This window comes from Schistocerca americana, chromosome 6, assembly GCF_021461395.2.
Source record: "Schistocerca americana isolate TAMUIC-IGC-003095 chromosome 6, iqSchAmer2.1, whole genome shotgun sequence".
Taxonomy (NCBI): Eukaryota; Metazoa; Arthropoda; class Insecta; order Orthoptera; family Acrididae; genus Schistocerca; species Schistocerca americana.
Genome location: NC_060124.1, coordinates 203,762,863 through 203,775,249, shown reverse-complemented (window position 1 = coordinate 203,775,249; position 12,387 = coordinate 203,762,863). Strand labels below are relative to the sequence as shown.

The 12,387-nt window shown below is 35.8% G+C and overlaps 1 protein-coding gene across 2 annotated transcripts in view; it reads right to left on the bottom strand.

Annotated features, from left to right (window-relative positions):
- The window catches only part of LOC124619245 (ATPase family AAA domain-containing protein 2-like), a 236,223-nt gene continuing 223,836 nt past the window's right edge, over window positions 1-12,387 (bottom strand). For both annotated transcript variants that reach the window (XM_047145490.1, XM_047145491.1), the window contains one exon: window positions 1-6,400. In XM_047145490.1, coding sequence (XP_047001446.1) covers window positions 6,347-6,400 — 54 coding nt within the window. In that variant the 3' untranslated portion in view covers window positions 1-6,346. The remainder of the gene's footprint in view (window positions 6,401-12,387) is intronic.

Here is a 12,387-nt window from a genome sequence, read left to right as displayed (position 1 = left end):
TTTCACATTAAATTTAATTAACAACACAAACTGAGGCAAATTACATTATTTGTTTTTATTAGACAAATGTTTAATATCCCAAAAACTAGCAACTCTGACAAAAATATTAAACCTTACAAAAAAAAAAAAAGAAAAAAAAAATCATAAATATAGTATAAAGCCTACGCCCTACAGCAATCGTGTTATGAAGGACTGCAGGAAGGCAACTGGATAGTATGTAGAACAGTGTTTGTAGGCAATGTAAATATTTTGCAACAATTTTAGTGGAACTTTTTTTCTTCAACAGTTACATTTCAAATGAATGCTAGTGAAATAACATGTGAAAAAACATACTATAGTTATTGAAATTTGTCATTTGAGTCATGTTTAAATATCATGCCTGGTTTGCAACCTCATGACAAGTAACAAATAACTTCCAGAAGAGTGAATGACTTTTTGTGATCCCCATGTTGCCTTCCATTAGACATTCTAAGGCAAATAAATATATGCTTAATAAAACGGCAGTTATTTTCAGCCTTGTAAAATAGGCTTAGTCATGTATACATATATTTTATATATACATATGTAGATATTAATTCACAGTCTCATTTGCAGTTAGATAATTCAAATTGAACAGCTTAAAAATGCTTTACTTGGTGAGAATGGCAGTGATATGATTTTGAGAAGAAATAAATGGCAGTATGTTCTTGTTATGAAATAGTTTACAAATCACATTTAAGATAAATGTCACAATTTGTATGTCTCCTTTTCTTTTAAACATTTCTTCACTCGTATTAGGTAGGCAACAAGATTTCTAAAAGTCTATAAATACAATTTCTCTGCAGAATCCAGCCCATCTATGAATCTTGGAGACCAATAATACTAGCATGAATGAGAAAAATAAATTACTACATGTGTATCGTTTTTATCACTTTTCTTCTGCGAAATGTAAACAAGATGTGCTGGTCAATTACCGAATGACATTACAAGTTTGTGATCCAATCCAAACTATTACTGCAGTATTTTTATTTGCATGATAAATATTTAATTCTGGAATTTGTTAAGATGCATGGAATGAAGATCATTGCTTGAAGCAAAATTCACTGACAAGAAAAATTGCAAGTCTAATCTACGATCAATTAACAATTCTGAACTATACTAAATTATAAATGAACTTTGTTTTAATACATAAATATATACTTTACATTTTATCACACCTCGTTTTTTTGGCATAAATCATACAGTTATTCAAGTCTTAATAGTACTACATGTCTTCATTTTTATTTTATACATTTTTAAAATTAACTGCTTACCCTAATTAAGAGATCATGTAATGCAGCATGGATTATTTAGACATTATTGAAATAGTGAAGGATCAATCACAGCAGAACACAGTGAGTAAACAGGTACATGTTATAAATAAACCAATACACTATTGATTTATCTCAAATGCAAAAGTATTTGTTGATTGTGTTACCTTTCTCTTGAACATTCTCAAAGGAAGAACTGAATAGCTTAATACCAATTTGGTGTAAAAATCCAGTAGCTTTCTAAATCAACTTTCAGTCTTTCATAATGTTAATTATACAATCAATATTAGTCACCTACTTATTGATAATGTGAATCATCTATTGAAGAATAGCAGACAGTACAGAGATGAGTGATAAATTGTAAAATTTCTTGTCAATTTTCTACTAGTAATTATAACACTATCAAAATAAGCAGAAAATTGAGAAAGAAATGGGCTAGTCATTAAAAAGCCTTGTTTGGAAATATTTGGCATGGAAGCTATAAATTCAGATATCACATGCCTGCAACCATATAACAAAGTAACTTTTGTTTCATCAATTTTCCCTAAATAATTAGTTTTCTACACGAAATACCTCATACCTCCTTCCCCCATTTTATTTCTAAAAAAGCCTTGAGATTTTTCTTTCAGAAGTATAACAAAGTCATTCGTGGGTGTGAAAGACAAAAATACTTCTAAAATAAGCCAATTGTATTGACTTCAGTTACTTTTTCCATGACAAAAAACACCTTTTTGAAAAATCAGTAATATTTTTCAGAGAGAGAGAGAGAGATATTTAGGGGGGGAGGAGGAGGAGGAGGAGGAGGAGGAGGAGGAGGAGGAGGAGGGGGAGGAGGAGGAAAGAGGCACCCTGGAAACAGCCTAATTAGAGCATACTTGGAAGAGAGAAATATGTGATTAACCTCCTCCTCATATTACGCAACAGATAGATTACTGTAGGCACAATGAACTAAGCAATATTTAATTTCTTTTGATGCTTCATCTCAAAAATAGTGATCAAACAACTAACGTAATTGTGACTGAGGAATAGTTACTATTATATCCATAACATCGATGGTTTAAAAATAACGTCTTCAGTCTCCAAAACAATTTTTGTAAGTTTTATTGGTCATAAAAAAAGTGCTAAACTGAAATATCTCTGTCTACAATTGTCAATATGAACCACTCCGAGGAAAACAAATCGATCTTGAAACATAGGTAGTCAGTTGATTTAAGTTTTGTTAATTTAAGTGCTCTCTAATCCAACTTACCAAGTACTGGTCTCTGTGACTTAGAACAAATTGTAGAGTGATACTTTTACAGTTCTTCACACACTTGCAAGATATGGTAACAACATATTTAACTGAAAGTAATAACAAATTTATCATACAAAGGCACATGTCTTCATCCACTAATTATTTCCATGTCCATTCTCCATGCCACAAAGTGAGTTCAAACACATTCAAAGGCAACAAGTAAGGCTACAGAAAGACTGGTTGCACAGTATTCTTTCGTACATAAAGTAAGGTAAATATTGCTATAATATCTGACATAAATGAACTCTTGGTGCTTCTCAATATCTTAACACTAAAGTTATCTTTCACATTTTTACATTTACACAACCATCACATACACTTTCAGAAAACATCACATATAATTACAATTATGATGGGGTTATAATTCCCAGGGTTTCCCAATTAGTTGACTGTATGTTTTACGAGAAAAATGTGTATAAAGCATTCTGTCCAAAATAGTTATCCAAATACAGTGTATGACATTTGAACCCTGTTCCTACATTTTGCAGAAACAATAATGCATTCACAGATTAAGATACATTTATATACATTGGTTAAAAGAAATCTGCTTATAACAATGTAAGCTGTTCTTTTACCACAAAATCAATCACAGCAGTTTATGACAAAATTGCAGCATTCAAAGCCTATACGTCGTATTTTTGCCAAATGTTTATTTATTAGCTCTCAGCCTGTTTCAGGCAAATGGAAGATGAAATGCTCACACCCAAATACAGATTCAAATTGCTTGCCACATATATAAATATTGCTCTGTATAGTCTCATGAGACACACTCATGTAAACTGGTGATTATCTACCACGGAAATGCTGAAGTGTGTGTAATATACTCTTTCAGCGTCCCGATAACAGGCACAGAGTCCTATTCACTTCCTGCGAATCCTAAATTGATGCTTAATATAATTATAATAATTTAAATGGACTTACTTTTCTTCAGGGCACCACACAAAAAGCAATAAGAACATTAAGAATTACTTTTTTGTTTCTACTGGTAGCAACATCTGAAAAACTATACATAAAACCACTTATGTTGTGGGAGTGTGGGGCCACAGATGATATCAGAATTTTAGAGCATATGGAGGTGGTGTATGGGAATACCAAATAAATCGTGCATCTTAATGAGTTTTTCCAATGTGTTACATTTTAACTGTCTGAAGGCTGCTTAGTTTTTTCCCTGTATTCTATTACAGAATAACTGGTGGACTCAAATTTAGTATACTGTGTTTACGTACTGGTCGATATTTTCATTTACATGAATATGTGGAAAGAATAGAATTGAGCCTGCTTAGCACACTGTTTTGATTATGCTCTATATCCTATTGTCTTGTCACTTCAGTTTGAGTGGTAGTTGTTCTGATGAAGCTTACCTCTCTTTCCAGTACTTTGAGTGTATGTATTAAAAATGAATGTTATTTTTTCTCACATCCGAAGGAAACAGATCTTCTGACATATCAGCTGGAATTTGTGATAAAATGATAATGTTATTTTGTTCTATGTTTTCTGTTTCATATGCTTTTCTATGTTTCGTTCGGTATGCTTCACAGACAAACAGCGTGGTTGACCAAACCTCATACTATTGTTTTTCACGGGCAATGCTTTTTACAATTAAGCTGTCTAGGCCTGATTAAAGATTAACTTTAGAGTTCCAATCAGCTGGTACCTCATTCCTCAATGTTCACTTGCACACTTAACTATACTAGCACTCCTGTAGGCCAATACATTGTGGAGAATGGCTGAACAAAACTTTTAGGATTATTTCTACTGTTAATATTTTCTTATACAGCAGTGAACAGTTTTCCATTTTGGCACAGTTTTAAGCTGTCACAACATTTTACACTAGGATATACTTCAGTGAAATGTTCATCCAAGATCTTCATGATTATTTTATAAATGTCATTTTTTGTACATTAAAATAAAGAACGTACATGATTAAAACAGAAGTGATGTGGTCCCCCACATCAGAAAATGATTAGCCAGCAGTTTCTTTGAACAGTTCTTTGAATATTCTATGACTACAGTTCAGTTAGTTATGTAAACCTGATGGCTAGTGTTCCTGCACAGTAAACTTCTTGACACACGTGCACTGCAATTACAGTGATAATTATACAAGACGAGGAAACTTAACTACAGGGAACAGTCCCACACGATTTTCCTCAAATCACACTGTACCACATTCTTTCTTGTATGAAATGTGAGCTTTGGTTGTGTTATTTATTTAATGTTTACCTTTACATCTTCCTCAAAACACCTTTCACTAGAGAGTCTCAGGAGAGCGAAAATGTTTGCACATGTAGAGGGCAAATAAAATTTGACAGTATACAGCCATTTGGTAGTTAACTATTAATTTAATATTTAAACGGTCCAGTTTTGAATACTGCAACTGATGTATCTTCTGTTGTCCTGTCCACACGAGAACAACAACAACTACCATTTTTATTAATGCAAATACTATTAGTCACTGCCTCATCACAGTAGTTTTAGCTGGCAGTCGTTACATGAAAATCATCTGCCCAAACAGCAACATAGTTTTTCTTCCCTTAACTTTTCTACTTCTAGTATTAATGTTCTTAATATTCATTTTTAATAATTCTTCCACAGTCAATATTAAAATCGCATGTGTGGTTTTCCGTGTGTCATACTCCCCACTGAGAAATTAGATACTTACAGTCTTGCTCTGAGCACTGCCTAAGTACTCTTAAAAATCACAAAACACAAGGCAACTACCCTTCAGAGTAATATAAACAATAAAAGCAGAAGTACTCAAGAGAATGAACCTACAAATAACTTATTTATTGCCTGTATTGCAAGTGTTTTCTTATCATTTGGTGTTGGAGACAAATGTAAAATGTGTTAAGAATCAGCACAAAGAGTGGACAAAATAAATTTCATAAAGTGTGTACAATAGAAGAAAGATAACAGGTAACTTTTATTAAATTTGAAGCAAGCACTAAAATCAACTTTGAACAGAGGCAATCAGGAAAGCAGTTTAATTTACTGTCAGACTGGTTTGTATACAAAGAACAATAACTACTACTTGTGAATAAAAATAATTAAGAATGTGTACATTTTTCCTCTTTTTTTGCAGTTAGCACAACTGAAACATAAACCTGTCATTAAAAGGGGCCTGTCATTTATACAACTAGACCAATGAAGTGTACCTATTTTAAAATCACATTACATGGTGAACACTGTAATATTTAACTTATCTACAATTCTGGCAGTCATTTTCCCTGAGATTCAACAACTGGCGGTGCTTTATTATTTGGGAAACCCTGTTACACTGAAGTCTACAAAATTTAGTGCATATTTAATAAAAATAAATTATTGAACACTGTTGTCTTACTCAGTATTAACAAAAAACTCTGGAAGTGTCCAGCATCTGTTAGCACAAACAATGACATCTTTCTCTCACATATATAAAACCCACACTTGTGGGAGTGAGCACTCTCTCTCTCTCTCTCTCTCTCTCTCTCTCTCTCTCTCTCTCTCACACACACACACACACACACACACACACACACAAACACACACACACACGATACCTTATTTACAATGCTTATTATGGCATACTAATTTACAACAACCAAACCACTTATGGAAGTCAATAAATTACAGAACATATACAACGACATTACCAAAATGTATGATTTTTTGTTATCCAAATATAATATGAGCAAACATATGAATGGAAGTCAAAAATAACAGCATTATGTATTGTATCTATAACTTCTATTTCATACAAAATATGTTTGAGCATACCAACTGGCAGTTACAGTAATTGGGAGTAATGTTCTTGAAATCTCCTAAGCTCCACATCCAAATCCTGGAAAAGGAATAAACACAGATTATAAAATACAACATATGGCAGGAATAGTGAAACTCAAAATAAAAACATTAATTTACAGTGATATGGATAAACTTTTTTTAGAGTAACAGGATAGGACTTCACATTTTGAATGCCTTCCATCTCATGATCCAAAATTCTCCTGAAGAGAATAAACTATCTCAAAAACCCAGAGAAACAGAAATAGCTTCACAGTTGTGCACCTGGGCAACTACTCATTATTTTACAATATTCGCCATCAGGCAGCTAACAAGAGATTAAAAGGGAAAAACAATCTGTTTCACAATCCGTTTCAGCAAAAAAGCATTCTCGAGAAATTAGAATGTTGAACGATAGATTTGTCAACAAAACAGTAGCATATTTTACAACAAAAAGTTTGTGTGAAGGTTTACTTTTTGGTTTGTAAGTCAATATGTAAACTGGGTATGGGGGTGGGATATTGCGTTTATTATCTGCACAATGCCAACTGCCACCAATGGAGAAATAATTTGGGGTGTCTTAATTACCAAGTCCCAGACTGAAATATTTGTAAGCAAGATAAGAGGTGGTACAATACATAAAGTGGAACACATACAATGGCTGGCCCCAAGTGTTTCTCCATACAAGACAAAGCCATCTCTCCACACTGAAGTTTGACCGTGTGGTTGTTAATATCCTCTGTGCAACCAGCTAGATATGACCAGCAATAAAAGCCTCACCCTTATAAAAGTTGAAGAGAAACTATGTGACATGGAAATAATTTAACATGTTATATTCCAATTCATTCAAAGCGTTACTTTCTGTGTTGGTTTATCATCTGCATTGCTCACATCTTCTGCCCCCTTTCTCTGACTACCTCCTTTCTGCTTCCTCCCTCTGTCCATCCCCTCCTTGCCATCTGTCTGACACTCCCCTCTCTCTGCCCATCCTCTACATCCACTCTCTCCATCCACCCCTTCTCCTCATCTCAGTCCATCTCTCCCTACCCTGTCTCTCGGTCCCTCTCTTCCTACCACCTATCTTGGTCTTGCGCCCCCCCCCCCCCTCCCCGCACAGCCATGCCCGTCTAGTCATATATCACCTGAAACACATTCTGATGCTACTCACACAACATGCCACTCATGTAGGGCAGGCTAGATGTCAGGTATAAACTAACCTTTTTACCCATACTCCCACCCCTAAAGAAGCTAGATTGTTCTTAACCCCATAGTACTACTTCCAGACGATAAGTAGTATGTGTAGCAAATGTAGTTCGAATTGCTCCAATAGTTTAGGAGATGTGGGACATATATACGGCATGCACTCGGCACATCCCCCCCCCCCCCCCCCCCCCCGGTCCATATCCTCTTCCTACACACACACACACACACACACACACACACACAGTTTGACTAACATGCTCAGAAAAATGTTTCTGAACTGTCTTCTGAACATCCCAGCCAACTACATCATAGTGGAAGTACAGTCCGTGAGATTATCACTTGTTCATCACTTTAACTGTACCTCAAGTAGGGTCATTTCATGTCAGCGGGACCAATATTCAAAAGTGTCCCCACTCTACCACCTTCAAATCTAATGAAAATTGGTGTGAAGGTTCTATATGGTTTTTGATGGTTATATACTGAATTGCAGTCCAGTGGTCGAATTTTAGGGGCTTTTAAAGAGAGGCTGCCCACCTTTGCATCATGTATGAAGGTGCATGTGTAAAGTCCTAGCAAACATTTGGCCATTTGCTTTAATATACATAGACAACTTTTTAAGCTGAATAACACCATGGCAAAAATTAGGAATTTAGCCACACCTAAAAATAGATACAGGGCTCTAAAGTGGCTAAAAAAATTCATTACGCTATACTGAGAGCCAAGTTTTGACTCAGCACTGCTACTTTTCATATAAACCAATCACATCAAAACTTCAGGGGGTTATTCCTACCTATGATGTCTATATATGGATCAAATTTAATTAATATTGGATGCCTAGAGGAAACAATAAGTGCCTGCAAAGATGGCAAAAAATCTTGTTCAATCATTTTTTTATAGCCACAGCATGCTTTAAGCTTTCAAAGCTATATTGTTTAATTTCTGGCTCTTGCATTTTGATGAGTAAAAATGCCTATCAAAATTATGGAAAATGGATTATCGATAAATACAAAAAATAACACAATTTGAACTCTTAAAATCAAAATATGCATAATTGTAGTGTCTCTTAATAGCATAAGTTTTGCCTGTGGTTGAGGAAATGTAACTGTGTTAATAAGAAGTGTTTACAAATAAAAGTCAGAAAATACTCTTTGTTGTTGTTGTTGTTGTTGTTGTTGTTGTTGTCGTCGTCTTCAGTCCTGAGACTGGTTTGATGCAGCTCTCCATGCTACTCTATCCTGTGCAAGCTTCTTCATCTCCCAGTACTTACTGCAACCTACATCCTTCTGAATCTGCTTAGTGGTATCATCTCTTGATCTCCCTCTACGATTTTTACCCTCCATGCTGCCCTCCAATGCTAAATTTGTGATCCCTTGATGCCTCAGAACATGTCCTACCAACCGATCCCTTCTTCTAATCAAGTTGTGAGACAGACTTCTCTTCTCCCCAATCCTATTCAATAGCTCCTCATTGGTTATGTGATCTACCCATCTAATCTTCAGCATTCTTCTGTAGCACCACATTTCAAAAGCTTCTATTCTCTTCTTGTCCAAACTTTTAAGATTATAAAATCTAGAAGATCGTAATGGAACACGATGTTGCTTTAGAAATTTTAACCCTACAGTGCAGGGTGGTGCATATATGCATTGCCACTCAGTTTCCATTGGCATTATAAAGCAACAATAGTGTTTAAGGCTCTATCGTCAGAGCAGTGATACATTGCTGAATCAACAATTTCACCTACTGATTTCATTATTGGCAATTTTCCCATTGACAGTCTTCTGTTTGGTGTTATCTCTGGCGTTGTACAATCTTAGTGTTGAATACTGAGTGAGTAATCAATAATCATTGTTGTATCTGAAGGTAAGCATAAGACAAAATGTTTAGATAGCCTGATTTGTATATTTTATATACAAACAACACAATTTGTTACAGGTAATTTACAAAAATTGTGAATTTTAAGTGAATGTTTCATATGCACCACAGTGTGTAATAGCATCTTACATTGTGCTTCAAACCAGAATATTCATGACCCTTCAAAATTGCTTGTTATAGGTTAATAAAGTATTGTATAAAATGAACCAACAGACCCTTGCATCCTGCTACTTTGTTGGATCGGATGGAGCTGACTGTCAGGGTTCATCAAACCATTTTCATACTACTACTCTACCATTCCACTCTCGAATGGCGCGTGGGAAAAAGGAATATGTAAATATTTCCGCTTACACTCTGATTTGTTTTATTTTATTATTGATGATCATTTCTCCCTACATAGGTGGGTGTCAACAAAATATTTTCGCATTCGGAAGAGGAAGTTGGTGATTGAAATTTCGTAAATAGATCTCGCCGCAAAGAGAACCACCTTTGTTTCAGTGACTGCCACCCCAACTCGCGTATCGTACCACTCCTATTGCGCGATAACACGAAACGAGCTGGCTTTCTTTGCACTTTTTCAATGTCCTCTGCGAGTCCTACCTGATAAGGATCCCACACCGCGCAGCAATATTCCAGCAGAGGATGGACAAGTTTAATGTGGACTGTCTCTTTAGTGGGTTTTTTGCATCTTCTAAGTGTTCTGCCAACAAAGCGCAGTCTTTGTTTTGCCTTCCCCACAATATTATCTATGTGGTCTTTCAAATTTAAGTTGCTCACAATTGTAATTCCTAGGTATCTAGTCTAATTGACAGCCCTTGTATTTGTGCGATTTATCGTATACCCAAAATTTATAGGATTTCTTTTAGTACCCATGTGGATGACTTCGCACTATTCTTTGTTTAGTGCCAATTGCCACTTTTCACACCATACAGAAATTCTCTCTAGATCATTTTGTAATTGGAAGTGATCGTCTGATGATTTTAATAGACGGTAAATTACAGCGTCATCTGCAAACAACCTAAGGGGGCTGCTCAGATTATCACCAAGATCATTTATGTAAATCAGGAACAGCAGAGGGCCTATGACACTACCTCGTGGAACGCCAGATATCACTTCTGTTCTACTCGATGATTTACCATCTAGCGCTACAAACTGTGACCTCTCTGAGAGGAAATCACGAATCCAGTCACACAACTGAGACTATACTCCATATGCACACAATTTGATTAAAAGTCACTTGTGAGGAATGGTATCAAAAGCCTTCCGGAAATCCAGGAATATGGAATCGATCTGAAATCCCTTGTCTACAAGACTCATTACTTCATGGGAATAAAGAACTAGCTGTGTTGCACAAGACCAATATTTTCTGAATCCGTGTTGGTTATGTATCAATAAGTCATTTTCTTCCAGGCGATTCATAATGTTTGAGTACAGTATATGCTCCAAAATCCTACCGCAAATCGAGGTCAGTGATATTGGTCTATAGTTCAATGGGTTAGTCCTATTTCGTTTCTTGAATATTGGTGTGACCTGTGCTACCTTCCAGTCTTTAGCAACAGACCTTTCACCAAGTGAGCTGTTGTATATGATTGCTAAGAAAGATGCTATTGTGTCTACATACTCTGAAAGGAACCTGATTGGTATACCACCTGGACCAGAAGACTTTCCTTTCCTTTCTTAAGTGAATTGAGTTGTTTCGCAACACCTAAGATATCTACTTTTATGTCACTCATGCTAACAGCTGTTCTGCTTTTGAATTCTGGAATATCTACTTCATCTGCTTTCGTGGAGGAATTACAGAAAACTGTATTTAGTAACTCCACTTTAGTGGCACCATCATCGGTAACATTTCCATTGCTATCACGCAGTGATGGTATTGACTGTTTTTTGCCAATGGTGTACTTCACATACGACCAAAATATCTTCGGGTTTTCTACCATATTTTGAGACAATGTTTCATTGTGGAAACTCTTAAAACCATCTCATCTCACATTGGCATCTGCACTAAATTTCGAGCTTCCGTGAAACTTAGCCAGTCTTGGGGATTTTGTGTTGTTCTGAATTTGTCATGCTTTTTTCGTTGCTTCTGCAACAATGTCCTCACGTGTTTTGTGTACCATGGTGGATCAGTCCCGTCTCATATTAACTTATGCAGTATGAATCTATCTATTGCTGTCGATACTGTAACTTTGAATTTGAGCCTTACCTGGTCTACACTTACATAATTAGCTCGGAAGGAATGGAGACTCACTCTTAGGAAGGCATCAAGGGAATTTTCATCTGCTCTTTTAAATAGATATATTTTGCATTTATTTTTAGTGGTTTTGGTTGATATGGTTTTGAGCCTCGCTACAATGACCTTGTGTTTACTAATCCCTGTATCCGTCATGACGCTCTCTATTAGATCAGGATTATTTGTGGCTAAGAGGACAAGTGTGTTTTCGCAACCAATTACAATTCGTGTGGGCTCATGAACTAATTGTTCAAAGTAATTCTCAGAGAAAGCATTTAGTACAACCAGTTAAGGAAATGTCGCCAATGGACAAGGAGCTTCTATGATGTAGGTCTAGCTTGATTTTACTGAAGATGCTCAAATCTGTTCATACCATAATGCCTTGTTGATGACAAAATTTAAATTCCGGCAGAAGACTTGCTGCAACCCATTTGGTAAAGAAAAAACACATAACCAAAAACGCTTTAACACCAGTAACCATTGAAGTGTCTGATTAGTTGAGGTTACTGACTGATGAAGTTTTTAAACCTGTCAGAATTTGTACAAAATGCAGACATGAAGTGGCCCAAAAGGAACCACTCCACCAGGATAACCAAGAATCACCAACCACTGAAGACATGGGTGTTGCTGATGCTTGCTTTACTGTTAATACTTCATTATCACTACTTCGAGACACACCATTAAAATTTCAGTGGATCAGCAAAAGGGACTCAACGGGATACATAAAGCACTCTGAAAGC